The sequence below is a fragment of the Nelumbo lutea genome, chromosome 4 (genome assembly GCF_056320005.1).
Source record: "Nelumbo lutea isolate HS-2025 chromosome 4, American lotus-T2T, whole genome shotgun sequence".
NCBI classification, from domain to species: Eukaryota; Viridiplantae; Streptophyta; class Magnoliopsida; order Proteales; family Nelumbonaceae; genus Nelumbo; species Nelumbo lutea.
Window position 1 is genome coordinate 32,817,332 of NC_142687.1, and position 13,471 is coordinate 32,830,802.

Below are 13,471 nucleotides of genomic sequence, written 5' to 3' on the forward strand. Positions count from 1 at the left end.
ACTTCTCAGTGCTCACGTACGAGTACGACAACCGCGAGGAGATGTGAATGGTTCATTGGAGGGTTGGCCACCTTGTTTGCCCCGTTTGACTTCACTTTATTGGTAACATTGAATTGAGTTGTGGTCCTTGTGGAGGCCGACGTCCCACACTATCTCAACTAATTGAGATGCTCATTTGGTAGTTTGGTACAATGGTACCCCCTCCATAACAGATTTGATTAGTTATATGTAATGGATGTATAAGGGGTTGTGGAACCAATCATAATGCCCCAAAATTTTCATAAACAAGGTTTTCAAATTCGGAAACCGTTTTGGGGACTGCTTTCTGGGTTGAACAGTCTGATCTCGTTCGGTTTGAAACTTTGAACAGACAGTCTGTTCTGATTTAAATTAAAAACAAAAAATGGCCAAAAATTATTATTCATGTTGATAGTTCGATCATCTGATTAACGGGTCATTGACAAAATCAATAATTTTTTGCCAAAAAACAATTTTAAGATGAAATGGAATCAGTTACTTATCCGGTTCCCGATTTTCCCTATCCAGTTTTAAAAACGAGGGATTGAATGATTGTTTGTCATATATATTTTATTATGGGTGATTTTTTAAACCAAACGTGTGTTATCAGTTTTTGCAATTCCCTGAACTGAAACCAAATTGCTACCATCGACTTTAGTTTTTGACCAATTCAATTTTTTTATTTTTTTTGGTTTTTATATTTATGAGTTTTAATTTAATCATTAAAAAATAGTTTAATAAAAACACTTTTAAATAAGTGTATCAGAAACCGAAAGATACCAAACTATATATATCCTGTTGAAATTTTAAAACTTATCCACCACTGATTCTAACAAAAAAAATTGCCTGTCAAGTGCTACTAGGCTTTATCAATAGTTTTGTATAATCGATACCAATTATTGGTACTCGCCTTGGCATCAACATATTCCAATATTAATTATGGCTCGAATTTGAATAAAAATGCTCCACCTAACCAAGCAATTTTATCACTATGAACTGTTCATTTTTCAATAAGTTATTTATCTGGATAAATAAATGCATTTATCTAAGTGTTTTCTAGAGAAGATTTATCCCGGTAAGTACATTTAACCATGTTCTTTAATTTTCCATATAAATAAGACAATCACCATTTTAGCCAAAAAAAATTATTATTAAAAGGGACACTTTTCCTCCCGGGTGGGAAAGTAATTTATCCACTTAGGAGATGGGTATCATTTACCTGGGTAAGTGATACCCAAGAAAATAAACAAGGTATTTAAAACCGAACTAGAAAACGTATCGGTCAGGGGTCCGGTTCCTGGGTCGAATGGTCTGACCATTCAAACCGAATGGATGGCCGTTTTGACAAAAAATAAAAAACAAACAAACCGTTGGACGGTTTGGTCGCATGGATCAACGGTTTATTGACCAAATCAACAGTTTTTGGTGAAATAATGGTTTTGGGGTAAAATGGAACCACCATTTTTTTCGGTCTGACCATCCAGTTTGATTTTGAAAATCATAAAAATAAACTTTCCCTGATCCCTACATAAATCTGATAAAAGAACATGCGTTTCTTGGTCAATAAAAATCAAAATCTCATTGAACAACTTCCCCCCTCTCAAAATCTAAAAAATGAACTTCCCCTTACGGTTAAGCATGAATGCATGGTTAAGAATAGTATTAGGTGAGCACCTCATAGGAAAGAGTAGTATTGCACCATCCAAAACTGTGTGGCCATGTTTGAGAGAATCTTAAATTTCACATGCACTTTGGCTAGAGCCATTTTATTATATATATATATAACACCTTAAGCATCTGAACTGAATGTTTATTGTTTTAATTTCTTAATTGATAAATTAATTAAATAATAAATATTTGAGGGTTTAGTAATCAACCCAACTTGATCAGATTCATCCATTAATCAGCCAGTTCAATTAACTGTTATCAAACAGAGAGAGAGATGTGCCTATGATAGTAGACATGTAAAGAAAATGTACTTATAATAGTAGTTAGTAGGTTCCAAACAGACAAAGGGTCCTACTTGGGACCCGTTTAGGAATTGTTATGAGCTAGGATTTTCATTGTTTTGGGACTTGTTCTACTCTCTAGGTAAAGGTGTTCATAGAGTTGCTCAACGTTGTAAGATTTGGAATGGGCACAACGTTTACCAAAAAAAAAAGGAATGGACATAGAACCTGAATCCTGAATGGTCTCCGGTTCCTCGGTCTCGTAGTCCGACCAGATGGTCTGGCCGAGTTCTACGATACTGGAGTTGCTTGCTGTTGCTAAGCTTTTGATAAATAAAAGAAAAAATTTGCTCATTCCTGAAGCAACCAACATTTGCTAGGACACGTCTGCTGAAACAATTAAATCAAAGCCTTTGATTTGCTCTCATTGCCCGACACGTCTGATGAAGTGATTTTTTTGTGGGATCCTTATTATTTTTTTTTTGGACTGTGTTTTGCCCATTATGGTTTGTTTAAATTATGTTTGATTTAAAAGAAAAGAATAAAAAACCTTTACAAATCTTGTATAAATTTTTCTATCTTTCCCTATCTTTTCCTTCAAACCAAACATAACCTTTCTGTTTTTTTTTTGGAGGGGGTTCCGTTGAGCTTACCTTGTGATCAAATAGGTCGCTCCATGGCTGACATGAAAAGGTGATCTTGTGCTATAATCTCTTTTCTATTATGTTTGGTTAAACTTCTGGTCCGTAGAATCACTATTTCAAGAATGAGTTTTTCGGTCAAAGATTATGTCTTTATTATATTAAATTTTCTAAACTTACAGAATCGAATCTTAGAATGAGCTTTGCGCCCAAAGTAGAAGAACTGACTTCATAAACCTCCACACTTCAAAATTTGTAATTGATTCAAAACTCATGAAAATAATTTACACAGTTCAGTCACATTTATCACAGGTATGGTAGAGTAGGAGTGTCCAATTGGCAAACTTTTGGTTTGACCAATTTGGAAGAGAATTCAGGCGACTGGGAGGAAATTTGTGGCGTCAAAGAATCTCTCACTAGGATCCATCGATGACCCAATACTTGAGATGGTCACTCGGCACCCCTATCAATACTGAGGCAAGGAATCAAACCTACATGACTACAAGATCTTCTTTGATATAAGCCATATATATTTTCCATATTTATATGTTTTCATTGATAGAGATGTTGCTAATGTATAACTACAAGGCAACAAACTGACACCATTTTTCAAATAACGGAAGGCATATCAAACACCATCATAGTTTGTATAAATTCTCTAAATTAGTAAATCTTTTTCACCGATGACCCATTAGTTGAGATGATAATTCAAGCGTAGATCTTTGTGGACTTCACGTTGCACTCTGCTTTTTCACCCACCTCAAAAACCCTAAACTCCGATTCAATCTCTCATCAGGAAGAAATCAAGCTCGAAGAGGACCTCCCCCCTGGATGATTCTCGTGCTGAAACATTGATGCAAATGGTGTTGGAGATAAAAGGGTAAATTGGGTATTTACAAGTTATAATAGTTACGTGATGGAACATTTGATTGGTTTATGATAGAAGATTAACAACAGGAATAATATTAGTCAATTTTCAAACGAATACACTTAATCAATAAGTTAAACCATAAAGATTTATCCAAAAAGTAATGCTTTCTCTACCTTTATAAGACGAGAGGGCATCTCGACCTCAACAAAATCTATGGTTACGCGAACTTTTTTTAGGACCGCTTTGAATTTGAGTTTGAATTTATTTTGGTAAATGGACGGCTTTATTAAGAAAATTTGTTATTATATATTATTCTAATTTGTTTGCTAAGCAGCACTAAAACTAGAGAAAATGAAGGTATTTTTTTATTGAAGCAAGGGAAGACTTGTTTTGCCTCGAAGAAAATACACAGTAACACATATAGGAGAGATCCGACTTAACCCCCAAAAAAAGAAAGAAAAAGAGGGAGAGAAGACTTGAATCAAAATCACCTAGCTGACAAAAAAGAATTAAAATCACTTAAGACCCAAGAAAGTAAAAAACGAAATTTTTTCTTTCAAAATCACTTAAAACCTAAGAAAGTAACAAATGAAAAAAATATATATCTTTGAAACCACTGTAACAAGTCAATTTTTTACTTTTTTAGATTTAAGATAGAGAGTACTATCTACCGCCATTAGAACAGCACGTGGAATTCAAGTAGGAGGAGAAGGACAAACCAATGATTTAAATATAAAAACAGAGCTCCTCCTACTACGGACAACCAAAGTATCAACTTGTCACCGAGCGAGAGAGACAGATAATTGCAAGTAAATTGCGTCAATTCATTTAATTCTGCATTTTGGCAACGGTTCTCATCTTTTTTAGTGGGACCCCTGACCAGGGTCGTTTAGCTCCAGTAAAGTAAGTAATCAGAGGTTCACCGTAGATACCCAAAATACCCCTGCCACGGTTTCACTACAAACAGTTCCCTCGGTAGTTCGGTTGACTTGTCAAGGTGGCCACTGTGGTTGTTTGTTTGGCTTCCACGTTATTCGACGGTGGAAAACGAATGACAAAACATGTTGTACGTCTGGATCCCGCTTGCCTGGTGGGTGGTGGGTAACCAAAATGAAATCAAGCCGTTGTTTGTTATTTTACAGAAACTCAAGGGCATTTATGTAAAATGAGGTAGTCTAATCCCATACATATAAGAGCCTAAGAGGATAAGAACGAGAGAGAAGGAGAATGGGTTTGTAGCTTCTACCGAACTAGAAAAGTAGAAGTAAGAAAGTGGAAAGCCCTCTCTCTCTCCAGTCTCCATCCCTCTTTCTCTCTCTCTCTAGTCTCCATTCTATATCTCTCTAGTCGAAACCGTTGAAGAGGCCGGTTGTGACTGTTGCTTAACGCTACGCTCACGTCTCCTCCAAACGACATCTCTCTCTCTCTCTCTCTGTTAAATTCCATTTTAAGATTTCGAACGCCACGCAGCTCTCTCTCTCTCTCTCTCTCTCTCTTACTGGTAATAGGCCATGGAGTTGGAGAGTCAGTTCTCAGGTGACGATTCCAGCAACAGCTTCGGTGCAAACACCGCCAGAACATCGGCCATCGTCAGCCAGACAATCGAACTCATCCAATCCGACGACCCAGTTTCCAGAATTCAGGCGGCTAGAGAAATCCGGCGCCTCACCAAGACGTCTCAGAGGTACCGACGGCAGTTCTCGGGCGCAATTGAACCACTAGTTTCCATGCTGAGATCTGAGTCTATTGAATGCAACGAAGCCTCTCTTCTCGCCCTTCTCAATCTTGCCGTCAAAGATGAGATGTACGTGTTTATTTCTCTTTTCAATTTATGGTTTCTCTTTCTTTGCAGTTCTTGTTATTTGTTATTTATGAATTATGGATGTAACTTATTAGAATTCTGTGTATTTATAATAATCCTATTAGTTTGGGGGTTCCTTGATCAAAAAGAAGAAGAAAAAAAATGATGCTTTATTTGGGTAAATGATGAGATTCGCCTCCAAGGCGATTGTCCTTGGGTTCAGGTGTTACGCTTCGTGTTCGCCTTTCCTCTCTTCTTTTTATCTTTCTCTTTTTTCCCGAATTTATCTTCACGAATTGAATTCTTCTTTTCTGGTTATGCTTTTCCCCCTCTTTTTCTTTTCCTTTTTTTAATATTTTTGAGGCTTTATTTTTTAGTATTTAAACAGAGGAATTCGGTTAGTTCATTTATTTCCTGAGTGGTGCTAATACAACACCTCTGGCTTCTTTGCTAATTACACGAAATTGGATTAATCGGACAAATTGAATTAGATTTTAAGAGAAGCATCTCTTAATCTAATTCGGATTTCTGGCTTGGCTATGATATCTTCTTGTTCTGGTAAAGAGTCGCCCGTAATTTGATATTCATGATTGACTTGCTTCATGGGTACTGTGTACAGTTATAGGAAACCCATGAAGCTTTCCATTTCTCCGTTAGAATCTTTTATGGTCTGGATAATTCTGATATTGGTGCTTAACTCGTGTCTATAAAATCCCCAACTACGGGAGATAACTATGCCCATGTCTGAATCCAAGTGCAAGGAAAAGCTGAGTTATTCCCGTCTAATCCATATCCTTGATGGTCTAGACGAGCCTTTCTTGTTAGCTCCCCCATAGACAAGGAAGCTATTGTAATGCTTCTCTTAAGATTTAAAACTCTGCAAAATCATCTCCTTCTCATTGTGATCTTTCGAGTTATCGCATGAGTCTCTTGGTTTAACTGGCTTATCGAATCAATTTGGCACCATCTGGGTTGAGTAGGTACCTCCTCAGTTGAGTCGGCACCATGTCTAATGTCAACTCTGAATCGTTCTGATTAACATATAACCTAGATTACTGTGATTTCTTCTTTGTCCTCTTTTTAAATTGAATAAGTGGGCTTTGACCCTTTAATTTTATGCAGTTGGAGTGGGGCTAGCTTAAGGATAAAGGTACAAGAATGTGTTTGGATTGCCTTCAGAGTTTACAATCATTAAAGAAATTGATTCCTGCAGCCCAGTTTCATTTAGGAAATGCTGCTCTAAAGTCAAAACCAGCTTTTGTGCTGCTCAAGCGAACATAATTTGCATGAATATAATGCAATGGCCTTCTGAGCATCGTATTGTCATCTGCTTTACATTGAATCTGGGCAATCTCATCAGACTTCAGTTCTAATATCAAGGGTTTAGAGCAGTGAACCACTTTCGGTTTTACCAAATTTGACTATAATTTTCGGGTTATTCTAGCTTTGCATATGCCTTTATCCTTTTCCTCTTCCATCTTCTTGTGCTGTTTCATTTCTGGTAAACCAGATGTTTAACCTGTCTGATAAAACCAAATCATAAAACACAAAATTGCATATTTGGATTACCCAATCGGCCCATCATGCCTTCAGGGTAATATGCTTTGGGTTACCTATCCTCATAATATTCTTATGAAAAAGAATCTAATATTCATACACTTAGGAAGCATCTGGGAATGGCTTTGCTGTGAACTCTTGGACACCTTGCCCTGCCTACCCAAATTCCCTTTCACTTGCATATTGAAAGTTGTAACTCCTCAGTTTGGGTGAAGATCCCATTGATAACTTCACAACTGATTGAAGGTCAATGAGTGCTTGCCTGTTTGGTAGTTCACCCCAAAGAGACGTTTCCTGTTTAATGGTGGTCACAATTTGAAGCTGAGTGCTGAAACTACAAGTAATTTTGCCTTTGCAGTATAATCTTCCTTGATGTTTCTCTCAATTCAACATGATTTCCTTCTTTGTATTACAGGAATAAGATCAAGATTGTGGATGCTGGTGCCCTTGAACCACTTATCCTTTTCCTTAAGTCGAACAACTCAAATTTGAGGGAATATGCCACTGCAGCTTTGCTCACCCTCTCGGCTTCTGCTATTAATAAGCCAATCATCAGTTCACATGGTGCCATTCCTCTCCTAGTCGAAATCCTTAGAGATGCGAGCCAACAAGCCAAAGTTGATGCATTGAGGGCTCTTTACAATCTCTCAACACACCCAGGGAACCTCAGCATTATTATAGCAGCAAAAGCCATCCCTCCTCTAGTTAATTTGCTTAAAAGCTGCAAGAAATCTTCAAAACCAGCGGAAAAGTGCAGCGCGCTTTTAGAATCTTTGATGGGTTTTGATGAGGGAAGAACTGCATTGACTTCTGAAGAAGGTGGAGTGCTCACAGTTGTTGAAGTCCTCGAGAATGGGTCACTCCAAAGCCGAGAACATGCAGTAGGTGCTCTTTTAACAATGTGTGAGAGTGACAGGCACAGATACAGGGAACCAATTCTTAGTGAAGGTGTTATCCCTGGTCTTCTTGAACTCACAGTTCAAGGGACGCCTAAATCTCAGTCAAAAGCACATAAATTGCTGCAGTTACTGAGGGAATCCCCTTACCGAAGATCTGAATTTCAACCTGATACAATAGAGAATATTGTCTGCAAGATTATCTCTCAAATTGATGGTGAAGACCAAAGTGGGAAAGCAAGGAAGATGTTAGCTGAAATGGTACAAGTTAGCATGGAACAGAGCTTGAGACATTTACAGCAGAGAGCATTGGTTTGCACCCCTTCTGATCTGCCTCTCACTAATTGTACATCCGAAGTTTCTTCAAAATAATCATTTTGGTTATCGGCTCTGTGTTTTCTCCGTGAGTGTGGAAGATCCCTTTTTTATTCTCTTTCTTCCATGATGAAGACAAAGGTAGCAAAGAATGCCAGTCCAGGCCGTGATGGTATCTAGTGACTGGTAATTGTCAGTCAATATCTAGACACTGTAGAGTTATCTGAGTGGTTTCTTGGTTTGTAAAATAATCGATTTTCTGTATACTGTTTTACAATCAAGGAAAGGTCTTGTATCACTCTCTGATTCTGGAATCACCTTCCTTTGGTTCATAAGGACCAGCTTTGTGGCTAGAAATAATTTTTTTTATTACTGGAATATCTAAATAACCAAATTCTCCAGTCACTACCTAATTAATCTACCGACAGATCTAGATATGTAAAAGTTTGATTCAGGAACCCTTTGTTTCACAAACTATATAAAGTTTGATATGACAAGATTGTCTACATATATAAGGCTAATTCAGTTTAGGGGGCCCTTCATTAAACGGAAGAAGTTGATCTATCAATCACTCTCAGTGAGGCGGATACAAACTGCAATATATATAGGCCTCAAATGTCACATTAGCAGAACCTCACAGTAGAAGGAAGATGATCTTATTCATGAAGAGGTTGACATCTGCGTGTATCACCATAAGTCACCTCACCCTTCCAAAAGAGGAAACCAGAACAAAATACAAAAGCCACTCACCTGATAATCTGACAGCAGAACCAATTCCAAGTTCCAACAAAGGAAAAGGAAACGAAAGAAATATCTGATACACAGCATTGGCACATGGGGGACCCTTTTGGAACCACATCTGAGCTAAGTAGTCTGTGTCCACCAACTATGGGGGCTGGTGATAGGTCCAATTCTGATGATGCATGGGCGTGCAAGAGGGCTGAGTACTGTTAAATGCTCCAAGTGACCTGTATAAACTATAAACCTTGTTGTATTGGTTTGAAGGAAAAGGTAGGGAAAAGGAAAGGAAACCTATTGTATTGGTACAGACTTTGTATTAGGTTGGAATGCGAATCATAATTGCAAACAAATGAAAGCAAAACTGAACCGGGTACAAATTTTGCACCCAGTCAAAATTTGAACTGCAACCAAACACAGTTTTAGGCTCTCTTTGTTTGTAGTGCAAATCTGAACTAGATAAGAATTTTGTATCTGTTTGGTTGAAATTGCGGTTGCACTCTTATCTGATAAAATTTGTATTTTTGTCTCGTTTGCAATTGCTGACAGTGTAACCACCCCTTAAGGGTTATAGTTACTTGTTAGGTCTCAAATTGCAATTTCCTCATGTTATCATTGAAGGAGATGCTTTGGAAATCGCCCAGCTTCTCTTGGCTCAACTAAACCTAGCTCCTTGGCACATAGAGCGCCTATTCTAGATTCCTCCTCCAGCAGTTCTGACCTTGTGGAGTATCTCATACCCCTCGGTCAAAAAATCATGTTGCCTATGGGGGTAAAGAAATTGGGCATTCTAAAAAAAGGGTTTAATTATAATACCGAAATAACTAGTAATCAATAAACCGGTATCATAAAAGTGATAACCATTCGGATGGTATTTATCAAAATTCATGGGAGGTTTGATTGGTCAAAATCCTTCCGGTATCATGACTTAAAACTAAAACTAACGTTTCAAGGAAAAAAAAAAAAAAAAAGCAATGTTGCCAGACCCGAATCGAACTAGATGGTCTATATAACCAATAAGCCAGTGATCAATGAGCTTTCTTGGCTTTTTTTTCCTTATAATTTTAACCAACTGAATGATCAAGTCTCCAATTAAATCGGTAAAACCTTGATCTGTGAGTTAATTTCCTGGCTTTATGTTTGGTATGGTTCTAATTCTAATAATAGTGGAGAAAATTTGTTAACGAGGGCTTTGTAGGGCTGGCTTGGCATGTTATGGCCTACTTTTGGTGGGTCAGACAAGTCAGAGACCATTTACACCTCTAGATCTAACTTCTAAGCCCAACTAGGCCTGCAGACCATTTACAAATCCCGGCCTCAACAGTCAGGTCTTGGCCCTACAATCCCAATTCCCAAGCCAGATCTTGTATTTCAGGCCCAAGGTATGGGCCAGGTTGGGGTCCGAGCCTGGGCTATAGCCCTAAGGCTGCCACCAGCGCGACCCTTGATCACCTCCGGAAAAAAATGCGTTCTGTTTGTAAGCAGATTGTGTTTCAAACTTTTAATCAAAACGGACAACTCCAGCTCATGAAAATCGAACGGATTTTGATAACAGATAAACCCATTATCGTCTAATCTTCATCCATGAGCGGATAAAGCAATCTCGATCCTCTTGACCTCTTCTGTTTAATGAGAGAGAGAGAGGGGGGGGGAAACAGGATTTTGGGTACTGGTACTCTAATTTGTGCTGATTATTTGGTTTCACAGCTGAAATAATGCCGGTCGCAGTAGATGGGATTGAAACAGACATCTCAAGGATGGAAGAAGGCTCATCCAGGACCAAAGCGTCCGCCGATAACAGTAACATCCCTGACTGTTGCTCAGTGACTGTCGTTAGCTTCGTACAGAAGGTAAACGATCGCAGCCTGTAAAACATTTTATTTTATGAATGAAGGCTTAGACTAATTGGTTCTCATCTGTGTCTGATCTTTAGCTGATAGCAGAAGTTATTGGAACTTATTTTGTAATTTTCTCCGGCTGCGGGGCTGTGGCTGTTAACAAGATATATGGGTCGGTTTCATTTCCAGGGATTTGTATAACCTGGGGTTTGGTAGTCATGGTTATGGTTTACTCCGTCGGCCATATCTCCGGCGCCCATTTCAATCCCGCAGTCACGATCACCTTTGCCATCTTCCGACGCTTCCCGTGGAAACAGGTGGTAGTTTTTCTTCCTTTAGTTTCTAGGTTGGTTCTATATATAATTTGTATAAACAGATTTCATTGGGAACCATTTAAGAGGTTTATAAGAAATTTATTACCTTGCCTCTGACTATACGGTATACTTCTTTTATTAGGATAAACAATTTACCCTGCCATTAAAGCTCTTCTTTATGACGGCTAGTTGTATTAGTGGGTGAATCAAGTTAAACCATTTTTCTATCAAACCAAATACAGCCATAGTTACAGAAAAAAACCTTGGATAGAAGGTATTAATTTGAATCAATGTTGTAACACTTGGACCGGATTAAAAGTTGGAATGTTCTATGGGTTCCTGTTTTACTGATTTACCGGGCAGCTTACCGGTCCAATCCACCAAAACCATCATTTAACTGAGACCCAGAAAGGCCACCGGTTCTTGATTTTCATGGTCCAATTGTCCAGTCCAGGCTGAGTCTTAAAACATTGACTTGAATCAGGTGTGCAATCCAGCCGAGTCAAGCTGAACTCTGACATATCTTACGTCAGTTTGACTAAAATACTATTAGGATCCGGTTTGACTTTTGAGTTTTATTTGAACTTTATTTTTCGGTTTGAGCCTGATTTAATTAAATATTCAGTGAGTTCGAGTTCAGCTCAAAAGCTAAAAAATGAATATACTTCTATATTTTATTGATGAAACTCAATTTAAATTAGATTAGAATCAAACTTGAATCCAAATTATTCGATTAGAGCTCGATTCCATTGCACCCCTAATTTGAAAGCTCAGTTGGCTATGATATACCGGCTTATCCATCATATCCCCTAGAATTGGTAAGAAACCAAGATTATTATATATTAATATTAACAATCAATCTAATAATGCATGCATGCAGGTACCCCTTTATATAGTGGCTCAGGTGTTCGGATCAACGCTTGCAAGTGGAACACTTCGTCTACTGTTTACTGTAAAAGCCGTGGATTACTTTGGTACTGTTCCTGTAGGATCTAATTTTCAATCTCTGGTCGTTGAGATCATCATCACCTTCCTCTTGATGTTTGTCATATCAGGTGTTTCCACTGATGACAGAGCGGTTAGTAGATCTATGGCTCACTTTTCCATACAGCATTTTCTGAAATTCTTCCATGAAATCTGAAAATGAATTACCATTTATCCATGTAAAGTTCTTTACTGATATTTTCCATTTGCAGATTGGAGAATTAGGAGGGGTTGCAGTCGGAATGACAATACTATTAAATGTCCTCGTTGCTGGGTAATCTCCTCAGTAACCAAAAATTCATATCGAATCGTTATCTGAAAGTTGTGCATTAATGTCTTCTAATTTGCAAATCAAACTATCCATCTGCAGGCCGGTCTCTGGAGCATCAATGAACCCTGCTAGGAGTATTGGACCAGCTCTTGTTATGAACATATACGGAGGACTCTGGGTTTAGATTCTAGGCCCAATAGTTGGCGCCATTGCAGGAGCTTTTGCCTATAACCTATTAAGGTTCACAGACAAGCCCCTTCCTCAGCCAACAAAGACTAGATCATTCTTCAATAGCACGTCAAGAAAATAAACCTTTTTACGCAGTTCTAGTTGATTGTGCCCTTCCCTTAGCTCATTTCTCAACCTAGTATGTTTGGTTTTTGTTCTTTCTCAACTACTATTTAGAAACTGTGGATAGTTATAGATTTCTCTTACTTCTTTTTTTAGGGGTTTTTATTGTTCAGTCCACTCTCAGAAATTTTAGCTTGATGGTACAGTTGGGGTAGGTGCCAGCTCGGAATTGATGCCAATTCATAGGTATGAGTGTTATAGGTAGAGGTATTTATAATTTTGAATTGTTGTAGGTTTGTAGTTGAATTCTTAGGTGGAGTGCAGTCAATTTATCTCTTTATTTATAATTACTATTTATACATGTTCTAATTTTCTTCTGTTTCATATTCTCATCATGACTTGAGCAGCCTTGATCAGTTAGTTATGTACTAAACTAATGATAAAATCCCGTGCTTCGGGCTGGCCGACAAACCTGAGAACACGGATGTTTGAGTCAGAGGTAGGGGTGTCAATTAAACCGGATTTGGTCCAATCCAATTCACTTCAATATGAATTCATTACAGATGGATCAGATCCAATTCAATCTAATGAATACTTTGGACCAGTCCAATTCAATATCTTAACCATTCAATCTGTTCAAATTGGTTTTCATTTAGATTAGCTCCAACCCAAGCTTAATCCATTGACATCTGTATTCTTCTCTTCTATCAATGGACCGGATTCAATTTGACCAATTTAATATAAATCTATTAGAGATGATGAACCAGGTCCAGTCCAATCCAATAAATACTTTGAACTGGACTGGTCCAATCGAATGTCTTGTTAGTCTGTCCAATCCGTCAAAAGTAGTGACTTTGATTTGGAAGGAATGCCCGAGATTAGGCTCCTAACCAGCCCACATATAGGATATGGTTCAGATTTTACCGGGCCCTGTACGAAAGAAATATTGGCCCAGGATCTGCCGCCTGGTTTCCAAGCTAGGCTTTT

The 13,471-nt window shown here is 38.1% G+C and overlaps 2 protein-coding genes across 2 annotated transcripts; both read left to right on the forward strand.

Moving 5' to 3' along the window:
- Positions 1 to 4,692: 4,692 nt before the first annotated feature.
- LOC148855058 (uncharacterized) lies at positions 4,693 to 8,346 on the forward strand. The gene is made up of 2 exons (XM_088982342.1): positions 4,693 to 5,283; positions 7,253 to 8,346. Exons 1-2 carry the CDS (start codon positions 4,991 to 4,993, stop codon positions 8,103 to 8,105), a joined length of 1,146 nt encoding a protein of 381 aa, XP_088838468.1. The 5' UTR covers positions 4,693 to 4,990; the 3' UTR covers positions 8,106 to 8,346.
- Positions 8,347 to 10,041: 1,695 nt separating this feature from the next.
- Positions 10,042 to 12,861, forward strand: LOC148855059 (putative aquaporin NIP-type). The gene is made up of 5 exons (XM_088986326.1): positions 10,042 to 10,636; positions 10,720 to 10,941; positions 11,819 to 12,016; positions 12,135 to 12,196; positions 12,293 to 12,861. Exons 1-5 carry the CDS (start codon positions 10,502 to 10,504, stop codon positions 12,375 to 12,377), a joined length of 702 nt encoding a protein of 233 aa, XP_088842452.1. The 5' UTR covers positions 10,042 to 10,501; the 3' UTR covers positions 12,378 to 12,861.
- The last annotated feature ends 610 nt before the right edge of the window (positions 12,862 to 13,471 follow it).

Excerpts from the sequence above, each read along its gene's own strand:
- LOC148855059 (XM_088986326.1), top strand. The coding sequence starts at position 10,502 with ATGCCGGTCGCAGTAGATGGGATTGAAACAGACATCTCAAGGATGGAA. Across the intron at positions 12,017-12,134 it reads TTTCCACTGATGACAGAGCG|ATTGGAGAATTAGGAGGGGT; the intron begins GTTAGTAGATCT and ends TTCCATTTGCAG. Across the intron at positions 12,197-12,292 it reads TTAAATGTCCTCGTTGCTGG|GCCGGTCTCTGGAGCATCAA; the intron begins GTAATCTCCTCA and ends ATCCATCTGCAG.
- LOC148855058 (XM_088982342.1), top strand. The coding sequence starts at position 4,991 with ATGGAGTTGGAGAGTCAGTTCTCAGGTGACGATTCCAGCAACAGCTTC. Across the intron at positions 5,284-7,252 it reads CTTGCCGTCAAAGATGAGAT|GAATAAGATCAAGATTGTGG; the intron begins GTACGTGTTTAT and ends TTTGTATTACAG.